Raw genomic sequence first — 17,275 nt, forward strand, 5'->3', positions numbered from 1 at the left:
CCTGCAAGGGTGCCGGGTCTGGAATGGCTGGGGGGGTGCTTTCCCCCCGCCAGCTGAGAGACGAGTCCTGGGTGCTCTTGGCGGAAGCCTGGATTGCACTCTTTGGTCGAGCAGGAACAATTACTAATGACATTTAGAAAGAAATTAATGATGAGAAATGCAAGTTGGCATTTCAGGAGCGCCAGTCAGCAGCCGTGCGTCTGCACTCACAGGAGAGGCGAGGGGTGGGGGCCGGGCACGGAGGGGAGGGGGGGAGATGGCAGAAATTAATTTTGCTGTGTCAATAATGAACATGGCCCCACTCGCTCTGCTTCTGGAGTTTAGACAAAATCAAACATGGGCTGGCTGGGGCTGGTCCAGCACTGCAATGAGATTCCCTGTGTACTGGGATCTGGGCGGAGTCGGGTGACAGGTTTGGTTTGGTGGCACCAGGAGGCAGAGGACAGCCAGAGGGGAGGAAGCAGCCTGAAGACTGGGCCATTTGGGTGCAAATCCAAGCACCACCTCTGACCAGTTGCATGACATATCAAGCTGCTTCTCTTTTCTGAGACTCAGTTGCTTCACCAGTAAAATGGGGACAATGGGGAGATGTAAAGATAATGTATGAAAAATATTTGCAAACCGTGACATGGTGCAGCGGAGGCCTGAGACTCAGAGCCAGGGTGGGTAAGGAGCCAGGTGGGGCAGACCAGCTGGGGTTGTGCTGAGCTGGGGAGCACATCTTTGTGTCTTAAGGAGGCAGCTGATGTATAAAAAATAATGTATAAAAAAAAAACCGCCGGCCCAGTTTGAGCACATAGTAGGAGCTCAATATATTGTTAGGTGTTCCACATTGCACTGATGTACAACTTCTCATTATAATGTCTCGTAAACTGGGATAGTTCACGTGTGTTATACTTTAATTGGTCATTTCTTTTGTTCACTGTGATACATCAAATATTAGAGCTTCTTATATGTTCTTTGGGTCTTGGATAAAATAGAGCATTGATAGGAGGTATGGTAGAAGGTGAGGGGGACACAAGATGCTGAAATTGTCCAGGGTAGAGATTGGGGCTCCCAGGGGGGCTATGGGGGTGTGTGCCGACTCCTTCCCTCCCATCAGGTGCTCCAGAATGATGGAGAAGGACCCCCACCAGTCTCCTCTCAAGTCCAGGGGAGGAGATACACACAAGGAAAAGTTATTATCGTAGTAACATTGAACATTTTTGCCGCATGGAGGGTGAAAACTTAGAGCCCATGGCCAGGGATATTGGAATCTTTAAATGGTGATCTGTGTTTCAAAATGGAGATTTCCTATAATTATGGTGGCTAAGATACAGTGCTTATTGAGTGTCAGACCGCGTTCTTAGCACTTTTAAACATTCAAAATATTCATCCTTATAATGCCTCTATTATTAAAGTAAGGAAACTGAGGCACAGAGAGGCTAACCCTCTCCCTAGGCCACAGAGCTGGTCAACGCTGGACCCAGGCCCCCGGCCCCAGATTCTGTCCTCTTTATCACCACACTAAATGGGTAGAGTTCTTGATTTTTCTGCAAATCAGACCTAGAAATCCCTGGACCATACTTCTGTGTGACAGCCATCAGCTGCCTCCTTAAGACACAAAGATGTGCTCCCCAGCTCAGCACAACCCCAGCTGGTCTGCCCCACCTGGCTCCTTACCCACCCTGGCTCTGAGTCTCAGGCCTCCGCTGCACCATGTCACGGTTTGCAAATATCTCATTGGCACCTCAACAACCTGGGACCACTAAGAGTGCCCTTTACTCTCGCCATTTTGCAGACCAGAAAGCTGAGGCTGGGAAAGGACAATAAAGTAGGACACTTGCAGGGAGACAAGGGCCCCGGGGGGAAATGGGGAGTGTATTCCACCCACATGATTTGCGTGTTTGAGCAGGGGAGGCAAGTGTGGCTCAGTGACCAGTCCCCCCGCCCCCACCCTGAAGCCAGACCTGGATGCACAGTCCAACAGCCACGTCCCTGACCCAGGGCACTGCCTTAGTCTCCCCATCCTTCCTTCTGAAGGTGTCACATCAAAAGTGTGGGGTCATCCATGCATTCGAGTTGACAGTGACGGCAGAACCTCATGGTTGGAATTCATTATGACAATATTGAATGTCCGTATATCATTGTACATGTTGTGAAAATTTTTACACGTGTTACCTAATTTGGAGCTCATAACAAGGCTGTGAGGTAGGCATTATTCATCCCACTTTTCAGGCGAGGAAACAGGGAACTTAGAGAAGCGAAGTGACTTGTCTAGGGTCACAGGTACAGTAAGTGACTAAAGTAGGATTTGGACTTCAAAGCCCATGGTCTTTCCACCAATCCATCCACCTTCCTACCTACTTATGTATTCATGCTCTCCTTTCTCCTACTAGTCATCCATCTGCTACCCATCTACTCATCTATACATTCATTTGTCCATCACCATTCAGCCATCTATCTATCCATCCATCATCTACCCATCCATCCATCATCTATCCATCCATCCATCTACCCACCAGTCATCCATCCATCTTCCATCCATCTATCCATCCATCCATCATCTAACCACCCATCCATCCATCCATCCATCCAACCAGCTAGCTACATCCATTAGTATTGAGTACCAAGTGCCAGGAACTACACTATTTTCATGACACCTTCCTCATGTACTCTTAATTCCATGCTTACCTGCTACCCACCTCTCCCTCTACCCTAAAACTGCATATGAACACACACACACACACACACCCTTCTGGTGAATTGAGAGGGATGGGACAGACTGGGGATACAGATGATTCTTGGTTTGCCTCCCAGAAACCAGAGAGTTCTGCCTGGTGGTGGGAAGGAAGGTATAGAACAGACCCATGTGGTCCTGGTGGGGCCGGTGTGTGGGTAGTGATGATGTGCCCACAGTTTGGTTGGAAGCTGAGTGCAGATGAGAAGGGCAGACAAGGCATTGCAGGCTGGGCCCCAGTGTTCTTCAGCCCCATCAGTGGGCCCAGCTCCTGAGGAGTGGACAGCCCCTCCATTCTGGGTGTCAGGGATCACATTTGCCCTTTGCTTTGTGCCAGGCTGGACTTCTTCGAGTGTGCAAAGGTATACACCCATGTGTTTCCACAAGAACCATTGCAATTATTAAATATAATCGGTCTCAGCTGCAGTTTTGATCGCTGGGGCATGCACACAATTCATCACAGCAAATTAGGTCCACCTTCAGAAGTTCTGGCCCTGCAGCCTGGGCGGGGGGGGGGGGGTCCGTCAGTAAGGGGAGCTGGGCCATGTAGGCTCCAGAAGCCATTTTTGGGGGGTGGTGATGGGCCATGTTTTCTGAAGGGGCCCTCAGAATATCTGCCAGAACAGCTGTCCATCCATGGGGGTTAATTTTCTAGAAATTTCAATGATGCAGGAAAGTTTCCCTTTTAGCAAAAATTTGGAGGAAAGTAGAAACGGACATGATCAAAGTCCTAAAATATCATTTATAAAACCTAAAGGCATTGGGTTAGTTTAGGGACCTGAACATATGTGTTCTGTATAATTGGTGACCGTGTGACCTATTTTCCAGGACAGCTTTGATTTCAAGTATTCCATTGCAGCTATTGGCTATTTGTCCTGATTTTTGGCTTGTAGAATACTATGACTATATGTAGAGCTGGGTTTTCTCATCCAATTTTAATGAATAAAAATTTCAAGTTGGAAAGGCCTGGAAAGATTTCAGAAACATTCAAGGGAACCATTGTCTCCCTCTTTTTTTTTTTTCCAACGTGACAAAATATTTAATGCCTGTAGGTGCGCCTCATGCTTACCCTCCCATCTCCCCAAGCACAGAACAGGGAAGACTTCCATCCAGCAAGGTTTGAAAGCTGTCAAAGCTCCAGTCCTCATGACATGATTTCGCGGGAGGCCTCAGGCCCCTGTGCTCAGGGGCAAGAGCCCCGGGTTGTGCATTCTCCAGAGGCTCTCTGTCCTAACGTGGCTGGGTCCTGGAAGCCGTGCCATTGACCATGGCGTAGACTCAGTCACTGCAGGGGAAGCCTGGTACAGCACGGAGGCAGAGAAGGTCTTGCATCCCTTGGCAGGTGACATGTCCCCTGGATGCTGCCGCAGCTTCCAGCCCCCACCATCCACCGAGGCCTCCACAGGCTGAGTCTCGCTGCTGCAGTCTGTGTAACTCCCAGCTTCCAAGCCTTGAGCCCGAGCTGTGAGGGCAGCACTCAGGACCGGCCCTGAGCGCCTTGGCTCTTTCTGTAGAATGTGCCCTCTCTCCTGCCCACCTGCCCACCTGCCCACCTGCCCTCCGAGCCTGTAGGATCCCAACCAGTTTTGTTTTTTTTTTAATCGTGGCAAAATACACATAAGGAAAAATTTGCGATCTTCACCATTTTCGAGTGAACACGTCCGTGGCTCTAAGTCCGCTCACGTTGTTAAGTGACCATCCGCACCATCCAGGACAGTTTTCCGCAGAACTCTGTCCCCACTACACACTGAACTCCGCCTTCCCCTCAGCTCCTGGAAACCACCAGTCGACTTTCTGTCTCTCCGGATTTGACTACTCTAGGAACCTCACAGAAGTGGAATTATACAGTATTAGTCCTTCTGTGACTGGCTCGTTGCACTTAGCATAACGTCTTCAAAGGATCTCTCCGCTTTTAAGAAAAATCGTAACATGCCCTGGGCAGGGCGGGGCAGGGGGCGCGGGAGAGGGGGCAGCTCTGTTTCTTCTTCGCTCCCTGACCCTGTCAGTGGAAGCTTCTCTTCGCCCCCCTCGCCCCCCTCGCTTGCCGGCTGTTCTCTCAGAAACGCTCGCGGAGTTTTCAGCAAGCGTAGGCTCTGAGCCCACGTGGGGGGATCGGCAGAGAACTGAGAGATGGGTTCCCTGCCTGCCGCGCACGGCCTGGTGAGGGCATTACCATGGCTTGGAGACAGCCGGGACCTTGCAGGTTGAGGAAAGTGCTAGAAGGACAGCTGTGCAGATGCAGACTGAGCTGCGCCGGGATGGGTGGCCCCTTGTTGAGTAGGTGGCAAGGCCTTTCTGAGGGGATGGAGATCAGATGGGGGGTGCTGGGAAACGGGGGGGGGCGAGCCGGGCAGCGAGAACGGCCACGAGAGGCTGAGAGTGGCTGGCCCATTTGCGGAGCAGGAAGAAGGAGGTCTGGGGAGCTCTGGCAGGACTGTGGCCAGGGGTCTAGAGTTCTAGGTGTGGTGGGGGCCCGCTAGGTGAGTAAGCAGAACTGCCCCCCCATCCCTGCCCCTTGAGGAGAGAGCCCGGACTGTACCTCTCATGGGCACTCTGTTGCCAGGGAGAGGGAGCCTGGAGGGAACCCGGGTCGTGGGCAGGTGGGGGCTTCCGGAGGGGTCCTGGTGGTGGTGTGGTGTGGACGGGTCCATTGCGCACCGGGGGGAGACGAAATGCCAAAATTAACAACCCCTGAATCACTTTGTAGCACGTTGTCAGTGTAAGGTCTGTGTGTGTGTGTGTGTGTGTGTGTGTCTGTGAATGTGTGTGTACAGGTGTGTGGGGGGTTTGTGGGGTGTCCGTGAGTGTGTGTATGCGCATGGGATTGTGGGGTATGCGGGAGTGACTGAGTCTGTACCTAGGATATCCATGAGTGTGTGCATGTGTGTGCACTGTGTATGTGTGTGTGATTGTGAGTTATCCATGAGTGTGTGCATGTGTGTGCATTGTGTATATGTGTGTGTGATTGTGAGTTATCCATGAGTGTGTGTAGGTTGATTGTAGGGTATCTGTGAGTGAGTGTGTATGTGAGTGTGTGTCTGTGACTGTGAAGTGTCTGTGTGTGTGTGTGTAGGTGTGTGCAAGTGTGGGAAGTAAGATGGGCTCTGTGTACCATGTTGCATTCACAAGCACCCCAAGGGACAATCCCCCACAATGCCTGGGTTATGGTCAGTGGGTGACAGGTGGGAGGATTCCTAAGTTCTTTGGGAGAAAGGAAGGCACGAGGGGCTAATTATCTAGACTCTTCAGTGGGTGGGAAGGGCACCCTTGGGCTGGCCTCTTGGAGTGGTTGAGGGAGGGCTGCCTGGTCCCCCTCTCCGAGCTGGCGTTTTGGGGCTCCTGTGTGGCTCTGGGGAAGGTGATTTCCCTGGTTCGCTAGCACCTGGCTCACTGGGAAACGTTCAGCTGCACGTGGGGCCACACCCAGGACATGCAGGGCCAGGTGGCCCCAACTTCATCTTCTACTCTCCTTCCTCTTCTTCGGAATGTAACCGTGCAAGTTACATTCCTAGTCCTATCCCTGGGCGAGGACCCTAAATGATGGTCCGTGTGATATCACTACCCCTACCTTCACTCCTGCCCTGGGCGTCAGCCCGGCCAGTGTGCTAGAAAATGTTTGGGGCATCGTGAGGTTCCCACAAAATATGAGAGGCCTTAAGCTAGCAGCCTGTGGGCGGATTCAACCTGCAAACCTTTTTTGATTGGCCTGCATTGTGCTTTAAACATTGAGACATTGTATATATATATATATATATATATATATATATATTTTTTTTTTTTTAAGAGAGGGAGGGGGAGTGGCAGAGGGAGAGGGAGAGGGAGAGGGAGAGAGAGAATCTCAAACTGACTCCACGCTCAGCATGGAGCCCAACGCAAGGCTCCATCCCACGACCCTAAGACCATGACCTGAGCCAAAATCAAGTTGGACATTTCACTGACTGAGTCACCTATATATATATATGTGTATATATATATACATATATATATATATGTATATATGCATATATATATATATGTATATATATATACACACATATATATATATTTTAATCTAGTTTTCTAGACTGGATGTGAGGAGGACTGCCCCTTTCCAACAAGGCTTGGGTTCTTGGGATGACACCGCCCCCACCATACCTTACTGCCTTGCTCCTGGCCTGGGCCGCACTCGCTTGCAGGGTGGACTCGACAGCGCCGGGCCCCTGAGCAGGAGGCCCCTGTCCGGGCTGGCTGCACACGGTCAGAGGCGCCCTGCCCACCGCAGCTGGGTCTCCTGGACGTCAGCTGCTCTTTCTCTGTACGGCTACATTTGCAGTGAGTTTGGTGCCTCCGCGGATGGGATGCCTCAGTCTTCCCAGAATGTTCTGTGTGTGGTCTTTGATTCCCAGATGTGCTTTGAGGTGGGGAGAAAGACCCCTCTCCGGTCTTGGAAAGCTGTTGGCCCAGAGCCATTTCAGTGGAGTCTCAGATCTGGCTGATCTCTCCTCAGGCTCCGAGGTGGTGTGCGCACTGGATCCCTGCCCCACCGCATCAGGCTGCAGGGGGTCGGACTCGGGCTCTTTGAGGGCATATTGTAATACATATTTGAGATGAACTGTACCCCAAGGGCCTGGTTCTGGGCAGGCGCTTGGCTGACGTGGTTGGAATGGACTTTCCAGTGACACAGGCGGTGTCCCCACCGGGAAGGAACCCAGGTCCAGAGACCGGGGCTTACGGTCACCTGACACACCACAGCCAGAATCCTTGATTCTCAGTCCTAAGTCCCGACCCAGAGGGCCCCAGCCACGGGGGACCCCCCGCCTCCCTTTGGAGAAATGGCAACATTGGTGGCAGCAAATTAATGCAGGACTCGGGGTCAGGGTGGCCTCAGTTGCTGAGGTGGGGCAAATCTCTCAGCAGCCCGGATGTGACACGGCCACAAAACTCCCGCTTTCTTTCACGCGGCCGCTACCTGAAGTCGCCCGGTTGCTAGCCAGTGATGCTTTGGGCGCATTGCAGTCTGAGGTGTGCCCCCCCAGCCCCCAGTCTACTGTCCCTCCAGACGGGTATTATTCATTTCCCTCTTTTGTTGGGTGACTCCGAATGGGAGCCTGTTTACGGCCTGGGCTCCCAATAGAAGGCTGCAGGTTCCCTCCTTATAATCTATTCTCCAGTGGGTTTTATTTCCAAAGCACAGCAGTATGGAACCTACCCCTTTGGGAATTCACTGGGCTTTTTTTTTTTCCCCCAGGACAACCTTTTCTCTCAATTTTCCCTCGAAGGAAGATGTTCTTGCACTCGTGGAACTGGTCGTTGGCCAGGCCACCTGCTGGGGTCTTTTGTGTTCTGGGTGCTGCAGGGCACTGGCGAGAGGGGTGTTAGAGAGGGGCTGCAGAAACCCAGTGGTCAGCCCCTCTGGGGACACCTCCAACAGAAGCCATCTGGGTCCTACAGCTCCTCCTCACATGCCCCCAGGGGACTTTGAGGGCCCTGAGTCTGCTTCTGCTCTTGGTTCTGCAAGAAAGCAGCAAATCCCCCCAAAGCCAACCCTGCTGCTCCCTGGAAGTTGGAATCTCCCTGCAGGCCAGGAGTTCCGGATGAATGGAGGCTCTCACCCAAGAGACAGACTTCCCCGGCTAAGCGGGTGCGACGCTCACTTCCCACTGCTCTAGACTGACAGACAACAGCCTGTGTCGCTGTCTGGGAGACAGGACTGGGGAAGCCTCGCACACATCCTGGAACACGCAGGGAGCTGCTTTTGCCTCCGAGGACGTGCCAGGGCTGTGTCCCGGGCCATGGGTGACTAGCTTCACCCAGGACCCCGATGCCAAGGAGGTGTGCCACTTCACATGGCCAAGCTTTCTGTGCCATCCGTGTCCATGCTGGCTTGCTGGGTGGGGGCCGTGGGGGGGATGCGGGGCGCACACACGTCATCGCCTGGACCCCCCAGGGGAGTGGCTGCATCACCGGGCAGGCATTTAGAGGGAACCTTGGCCATCACTCACTCCTAATTTTAATGACGTGCATTAGCTAAATTGTGTTCTGAGTATTCATTCAGTGCTGTTTATGGTGTGCTCTTGAGTGCGCTTACCGTTTGTCAGAAGTGCAAACTAGCGAACATACGAGCCTTTAAGACAGGCCATCTGTTCGTCTTAGACCTTTGGACGATTGTCAAATGCTTCTAAAAATAAGTGCTCACTAGCAGAGAGGGGCTGCCCAGGTGATAACACAGCAGAGAGGGAAGCAGGGCTGCCTGCGTCTTTACCCTCCCCAAAGGGAAATGTATAACTTGAGTGTTGGGGGGCAAAAGGGAGGTGGAACGCGGGAAGGGAGCCAAGGGAGGTGGGGAGCACGAAGGCCCTGCTGGTACACCTTTTTGGCTGGAGGTGCGAGCGTCGCCCCGTTCCTTGCCTTTCGTGTAACTCCACAGCTCAAATACATTCGATGGCTCCCCATGGCCCAGATTTAAGGGCGAGCTGCCTCGTCTCGCATCACGGAGTCTCATCAATAAGGCCCCCACCTTCCTTTCCAGGCTTGTCTCCATGGCACATACCCTGTGTTTCTGCCAAGCTGAATTATTCATTGTTCCCTCAGCATATGCTGTGCTTTCCACATTTCACAAGCAGAACAGCGCCGTGGGTAAGAGCGTGCTCTACACACAGACTGCATGGGTGAGGATCTGACACAGCCGTCAGCAGCTGCAGGACTCGACGCTCTCCATTTGCCTGCCTCAGTTTTCTCATCTGTAAAATAGGGATAATCATCGTACTTCACTCCCGGGGTGGTTGTGAGGTTTCAAGAGTTAATATAATTAAGGGGTGAGAACAGTGCCTGACGCACAGTGAGCACAGGGTAAATGTTAGCTGTGATCATTATCAGCATCATTGGCGCCTCCATGTGCTTCTCTGGGCGGGGGGGTGGTCATCCTCCTTGGAGAACTGTCTCTGTGTTCGTGCGCGCACATGCGCGCGCGCGCACACACACAAACACACACATACACACACACACCCTGATGCAAAGCCTAACCAAGCCATAGCACCTACCAGTCAGAAGTCCTCTCTCCAAAGTCCCTTTTTGTGAAATGTCACCCCCTCCTTTGGCCAGGAGCTTGTCAGTGGCCAGGATGGGCCTTATTCTCTCTGTCTGATGCCCACTGCATTGCATGGGGCCAGGCTCCGTGTTTGTTAAACGACCAAACAACAGAATCCCGCTTAGCTGGAACGTGGCTGCAGTGTTAGTCTGAAGTGTTCTACCTTTTCCCCTGGAAGCAGAGGGAACATCTTCCCATGGTTAAGGCAGGTTCTTGGACTTGGTCCGTGCTCCTGGAGAAAACTGTTTGTAAAGCCAGCTTCTCGAGAACCCAGGAGTGGCCTAGCGGTGGGCAGTGGGGAGAAAGGGCATTGACCGCAGCCTCTTTCCCCACCTTGAACCAGAGGGAGGTGAGGTGGGGTCAAGGTGAAGCCAGGTGTGTTCTGTAGGGGAGGGCAGATGGAACATTCTGGGCGGGGGGTTGCTAAGCATTCCTGCACCCTTAATTTGCCAGGGATGCAAGGGCCAAGCCCTGGGACCAGTCCTTCTCTGGTGCCCCTCGAGAGTGAGGGTCTCCCCCGCCATGGAACTGTGAGCTCCTCGAGAGAGGGCTGGAGCCTCGAACTCTTCATGCCAGTGCGCAGCTGGGGCCTGACATCCGGGGACTCTGTGAATAGCTGTGGAAGGAATGAGTGAATGAGTGGGTGAATACATGGATGAGTGCATACTTCCCTCCCCCACGGAGTCTCCAAGCGCCTCCCCTCCTCACCAGATACCTCACTCTGTCCCCTGGGGCGGGGGAGGGAGAGCAGTGAGTTGGGGGTACTGAGGCTGCAGCCAGGGGCTTGTGGGGAGGGGGACATCTGGAGCACTCCTGAGATCTTGCCGGCCCTTAGAGGAGGAGCTGGGAGAGGCACAGTGTTCAGACCATCAGACCTCCGTGCGCCTCCCACTGCAAGCCCTGAACCATGTGTGGTGCCAAGCGGGTCCGGGATCCAAGGAGGGAACTGAGAGCCCTTCCCTCACGGAGCTGCCTGTCTGCTCAGGAAGACGCTCAGGGACACCATTTATGGAGCACTTCCTCTTGGCCAGGCCCGGGGGGGGGGGGGGGGGTGGTGGTGGTGGTGTCCATGCACTATTTCCTGAGTCCTCAGGGCCTCTGAGGAGGAGGGCTCTGTTATTACCACCCCTCCCCCAACCCCCAGAGGTCAAGGAACTTGCCCAAGGCCACATGGCTATCAAGCAGCAGTCAGCATTCAAACCCAGAACACCACTGTCTCAGGCCACCTGGGCTCGCTGCCTCCTTGTGAGCACCCAGGGCAGTGGTGCTAGGACTTCACGGGCATTTTGTCCTCCAAGGAGCTGGGGCCCCGGAGGGGCAGCTAAGAGTGCTCTCCGAGAGGGACGCACCTCGCAGAGACCTCTCTGGTCTGGGTCTGTGCCCCTTGGGGTGTGCGGAGAAGTCTTCTGTTGCTTCACAGACCGGGTTTGCCAGGCCGGCCGCTGGCCAGCACCTCTGGTCTCCCCTGCTTGACGCTGTGGTGGGTGGTGTCAGAGGGAGACAGGCAGCGTCCCAGGTCAAGGGACGGAACACAGAGCCAGGACCTCAAGAAGAAACCCCCGTGGCGGACGAGGGAGGGGCGCCCTGCTGCACACGTGGGTGCGTGATGTGATGGTGGTGAGGCGCAGACTGGGTTGAGGCAGGGATGCCTCCTGGTTTGGGTGAAACCGGAATGGGACCAGGCCAGAACCTCTGGCTGGCCCATTCAAGCGTGTGTCAGTGATTTGGGAAGGAAGGTCCAGCGACGGGCTCCCTGCTCCTCGCATGTTCCCTCTGTGCCCAACACACGCCCTGGCTTGGGCTCTAGCTCGGGGTCATGTTGCTGCCGCATGCCCTGCTCCAAGCATGGTGGCCGTCACCCAGGAGGGATTCGGTGAAGGTTTGTTGAATGAATGAACGGTCATGTAACTGAATGCAGACCTGGGACAAAGGGCTCCGTGGCCTGAGGGCTCCGCGGACAACTGACCACTCGCACTGAGAGAGATCTCAGCAGGACCCCCGACACCCCCTCGCCCATCACTGACTTGTGGCCCAGTGCGCCAGGCCTAGGCCCCCGAAACAGGTCCTAGCAGAAACCTCTCTCCCCGAGAGCCTCGTGCACTCTGCTGAGTGAGTGCACCTCAGCCGCAAACCAGGACCCCCATCCCTCCCTCCCTTCCCCCCGTTTTATTTTTCTCACCTGCTTCTCGGCCCACACCTGCGTCTCCCTGGCAGGCGGAGAGGCCCTTGTGGATGCCAGGCCTCCCCCCCCCGGGCACCTTCCAGTCCTTCCTGGCTCCCACCCCCACCCCACCCCCAGCCTTTATGGTGCTGGGAAAGTGTTTATCTGCAGGGTTGGTAGTATCTTTAAAAAACGATTTTCTTCCTTCTCCGAAGGGGCTAAATATAGCACAGGCATAAATAGAGAAATAGACATTAAGCCAAATGCCCTTGTGAGAGCCACGCGGGTGGACGGGGCTCTTGAAGACGGCTTGATGAAGCCCCCCGCCCCTCGAACCACAGCTCTGAGCCGCGGGGTAGGAGCCGCGGGTCTTGGGGTTTATTCAACTGTGCCGATCGGCGGTGGCTCTGGCAGGAGCCGCTCAGCACGCAGGTGTGTAGGGTGATTGGTGAGTCCTGGTGACGGGTCCCCGCCACCCCCTCTGCCCTTCCAGCGACTGTGCCCTCAGCCTGTGGAGGAACCGATGCCCTCCCCGGCCGAACACCTGGCCTCCTCGGCGCCCCCCACCACACTCACACTTATTGGGTGGCATGGGCCGTTCTCTCTCGCTGAACCACCATCTGCACCATTAATCCTGCACAAACGTTTGGGTGTCTGTGTGTCTTGAGTCCCCCCTCCCCTCATCGGGCCCCTTGAGAGGGCTGGGCCCAGCTGGAGTCTTCCCCTACCCTGCACTGTGCCCGGCCCAGAGAAGAGCATCCAGCAGGTAGTTAATAACGCAGTGCTGAATGAATTCTGGTGCCCGGCCCCCTTGGGGCATCAAGTTTTGACATTTCCATCTGCTGTGACATCCTGGGCTTTTGTTCTTGTAGAACTTTAGGGAAGGAAGTTTTACCCTTCTGTCTCAGAACTCTCTTTGGGGAAGTTCTTTCTTGAGTCTAACTGAAGAACTACCTGCTACTGCTCCTTAAGAGGAAAGGCCCACTGTTGTTTTCACCTGAGAAGTGGCGTTTATTCTCCTATTTCCCTGACCCGTGGGCCTACGCATAGGTTCCCGCCTCCTGGATTTCTATGCCAGTAGCCCGTGGATGAGCCAGTGTGGACCACGGATGTTATACTGGCCCTGTTCTTGGCATCCTGGCAAAAGGCTGTTTCATTATCCAGAGATCCCTGGATACCCCCCTTTCACCGTGTTGGTGGTGGGTGGTCCTTGAGGGTTTTGTAGAGATCAAATGCCATCTCTGGCTTTCTGCTGCTCATGGAGCGGTCCACACTCAGGGGCACCCCGGGCCTCCACCACCCGGGTCTAAACCCCTCCCAGCCTGCCATGTGACCTCTGCTGGGGTCATCCCCCCGGTGCCTGCGTTTGCCAGGCCCATTCGAGCCTCCGTACCTCTGTCTGTGCCGTGCCTTCTGCTCAGTACGCCCCCTCCCCTTCCACACATCCTACCCGGGCACTGAGTCATTCATTTACCCTTCCACTGATTCATTAAAAGATATTTGCATGGGTCTACTTTGTGCCAGGAACCACCATTTGTGGACCTGTATATGTTTATCCTCCTAACTTCCCTCCTCCCCGTCCTCCTCCCCACTCCCCCCTACATGAAGACGGAGCTGACCACACTCAGCACTGGTAATTGCCCGGCTGTTGGCAGGGTGGCAGAGTGAGACCCCCAGTCGTTGCTGGGCACTGTGCCTGCCATGTCACCACAGGGCATCGTGTGCCCAGCCCCGGGCCAAGCACTGTGGGGCCGAGAAGGGAGGTGGAGCCCTCCTGTCTGCAGTTCAGCAGACGACGCTCGTCTTGCACTTGGGAGGCACGTAGATGGGTGGCAGGGGGGTCGGGAGTGCCTCGAGGGCTGCAGGGAGGGATGGCAAAGGACTGGGTGCCCAGAGGACTTCAAGCGTGGCTTGGCTGGGAGGGAGGAGAGAGGAGGTGAGAACTGAATCACCAAAGGCTCGGAGGCTAGGTGGATGCTTGCTTGGCTGTAGGGTGGGTCTGGCTCCCCGCAGGACTGGCTGCCTGTGCTTGCCTAAGTGTGGGGAGAGGTGCCTCGGCTGGAGGGGGGGGCGTTCCCATGGCAACCGCCGCATCCCATCTGTGGCCTCAGACAACCTGCCTTGTGCCTCTGGGTCCGTGGCACCCCCACTGAGGTGCCAGGCCACGCCGGCAGAGTTTGTCCTCATGCCCGGTGTGGAGTGTGGATGATCTGTGGACTGGGATGCCCATGAGCTGCAGGGTGCTGCGAAGCCTGCCTTCTCGCCCAAGGCCCTGGCTTTCTTGGATTCCAGTTGCCTGGTTCCACCCCGCCTGATTCCCAGCTGGATGACCTTGAACCAGAATGGAGCCTCTCTCAGCCTTATTTCCTCATCTTACCGTGTCCTACCTTGTAAGGCTATTGTGAGGATTGAAAGAGATGTCCCTCTAGCGCACACAGCACGTGTGCTGGCCAAGCGTCAGCCATGGGGCCTGGACCCAGGAGCCCAAGGAAAGGGGACAGCGGTGGTTGGCGCTCTGTGCTGCGGGCATCAGCAGGCACCTGCTGTGTGGGGACAGGGCGATGAGCTTGCCGCGGGGGGTGGTGACATCACCACGGCGGCGGCAGCAGGGCCGACAGTGGGAAGAGCCTGCCCCAGGGGCCCTGGGCCACGGAGCGGGGGTGGCTCCAGGCTCCCCGGCAAAGCGGCGGCCATCGGGCATCCTCTGGTGGCCCTCCCAGCTCGACCGGGAGCCCGGGAGAGAGACGCAGCGCCACGTCTGACCTCTGGTGGTCATGGGCAGATCTGCAGCCCGGTGGCTCCCAGCCCCAGAGGAGTCAGGAACCCCCCCCCCCCCCCCCGCCCCGGGGACCTCGCTCCTCGTGACTGGAGGTCCCATGCTGCTCCCAAGCAGGGCTCCCCTACCCTGGGTGGATTTTGCTTCCTTTCTCCAGGTGGCATGAGGTTGAAGGTTACCTGAGGCTTTGGTGAGATGGGTCTGGATTTAGAACAGGGACCACTGAAAAGAAACAAAATCCCTCTTGGAGGCCAAATCCCACCCCCAGCCCCAGGCCACTGGTTCCTCTGAAAGCAGGTCAACACGGCTGGCCTGCTCGGGCTGGCACGAGGGAAGAGAAGCCGTGGGCTGCGGTGAGAGGGACGCGCTTGGCAGGGGGGCGGGGTGCGGGGGGTCCCACCTGGGCCCCGGCTGCCCAGGCGGATTCGGGCAAACCGCACACTCCTCTGGCCGGAGCAGGCTGCCTCCTTCAGCGCCCTCCCTGCTGGGTGACCCGGCCTCGGCCCAGGCAGCACTGCCGCCCACTGCCTCCGCACGTCTGGACCACTCGGGTGTCTCTTGGCCGGAGAGCTACGTGGCACATCTGCTGTCGCCCTCCACGCAGCTCAGAGCAGCTCCCAGGAAGGACTGAGAGGGGGATCTGGGGAAAGCCTGCAGGCGATCAGATATAATATCCTCCTAATCATCAGAGCGAAAGGGAGACGGGAGAGGTGAGCAAGGATGTTTTTAATTCCTGCCACCCTCCCCACCCTCCCACCTCCTTGCACGTACCCCCCCTTGCCTTCCCTAGAGCCAGTCCCCATGGTAAGACCTGAACGGTCTTTAAAAACACAATTTCTAGAGAGCCCAGGTTGGCAGCAACAGGAACCCGTCCCTGAGCCCCAGATCAACGTGGCGTCTTGGCAGCTGTGTCCCCCGAGCACTTTTTCCTGGTTGCATTTTGTGTTGTAATAATTGAGACGCTTTTCTGTGGCTCCCAGTGTAAATGCACTGAGTGGGAGGGGATGGGCCTGCTCTCCATTCTTCTGCCCTCATGCGTGTCTCCTTTCTTCGCCTTTGCAGAACCACACGATGAGCCAGCACGCACAGTGAGGGACCGCTCGACAGGACACCTCTCCGCAGAAGGCTTGCCGGAGACGCCGTGGGGAGGGCCATTTGAACATTACATCCAATCAAAGTGTCATTTGCAACCCAGATGTAAAACTCTAATGATTTGGCCATGAGGCGCTGCTATTATAAGCAGCTGGAAATGAATATTAATGGCAGAGATTAAAAGTATTCCATGCTCAGTATTTTTTATTGTCCTGCTACAGCTAGTGTGCTTTTAGAGTTTCCGCCGAAGACTACATTTCTAGAGTTAGAGAAACCCGCTTTTTGAGGCTATTGTCCTTTGTTCCTTCATGTATTATATTGATAGTTTTTAAAAAAGGATTAGTGTGATTTTTTTTTCCTTTGCTTCTTTTTTTTTTTTTTTCTTTCTTGTTTTTCTTTTACCCCCTTCGGTTAACTACTTTTTAATTGCAATTCTAGGTAATTGTGCATCGTGATGTGATTGCTTGGCTATTGTCTGAATATTTCCTTTTAATTTTTTAATTAAAGACTAATGCTTTGATTGGATTTGCCAGTTCACCGGACAGTGATTAAAACTATGTAATGAATATAATCGGTTTCAGTGCAACTGGATGGTCTGCTTTTAAATGTGACTTAATCTGACTGCAGTTACTAGTACAGTTCAATAAAGGGAATCCATGCGATTAGCATCGGCTGCCTGGTTCTCTCCTCCCCAGCCTGGGGCTCTGTGGGGGGCTGTGGTCACCCATAGGGTGGGAACCTGCACATGATAGACCCAGCCTCCCTTGGGAAAGAGGACACCTAGTAACCTAACACACGCAGTCTGGATCAGGTGGGCAGTGGCCACAGAAGTCAAAACAGAAGGAACCCTTAAAGATGAAAGACTGATCTTTTCATTTGTGGATGGGGGAAACTGAAGCTCAAGGGTAAGTGGGCTTATCCATGATGTTTCCTTGTTTCTCCCCCTGGGGATGGCTTTCCCACATTCTGCATGCAGATGGTTAAGTGGTTAACCCTTACCTGGCCAGGACTTCAGGCAGGACTTGGATTCTAGTTGTGGCCAAGGCATGAGGACGTGACAGGAGCTGGGGCTAACCCCCCAGCCTCGTGAGATCCAGGGCTGGGGGGCTGCAGAGTGGAGCCAGTTGGGAGCAGTGGGTTCCCAATCACAGAGCTCAGTGGGACGTGGGAGTGCTGAGACCCCGTGGCCGGGGCCAGCACTCTGGTGGGGCAAGTGAGGTGCCTACAGCACAAAATCTCAGGGGGGGCCCCCTGCACTTGCAAACCCCAAGAAGAGGTTTCCTGACATTTCATATCCTAGTTGCCTTGCTTTCCTCACCCACCCCGCCCCCCCCCCAGCCTTGCTGGTGCCCCAGGGCCCACCCAGCAAACTTAGTCTCACACGTGGCCGCCCTCCCACCCCGCTGTCATGCTGGTGCCTGGCTGACTTGCCAATCAGAGGCCAGGGCTTCAGAACCTGCG

General features: G+C 55.0%; 1 protein-coding gene across 3 annotated transcripts in view; it reads left to right on the forward strand.

The window, feature by feature from the left end:
- Positions 1-16,482, forward strand: part of ZNF423 (zinc finger protein 423) — a 324,559-nt gene extending 308,077 nt beyond the window's left edge. For all 3 annotated transcript variants that reach the window (XM_036106326.2, XM_036106327.2, XM_036106329.2), the window contains exon 8: positions 15,785-16,482. In XM_036106326.2, the coding sequence (XP_035962219.1) occupies positions 15,785-15,814 (30 nt within the window). In that variant the 3' untranslated portion in view covers positions 15,815-16,482. The remainder of the gene's footprint in view (positions 1-15,784) is intronic.
- The last annotated feature ends 793 nt before the right edge of the window (positions 16,483-17,275 follow it).

This window comes from Halichoerus grypus, chromosome 15 (assembly GCF_964656455.1).
Source record: "Halichoerus grypus chromosome 15, mHalGry1.hap1.1, whole genome shotgun sequence".
Classification (NCBI taxonomy): Eukaryota; Metazoa; Chordata; class Mammalia; order Carnivora; family Phocidae; genus Halichoerus; species Halichoerus grypus.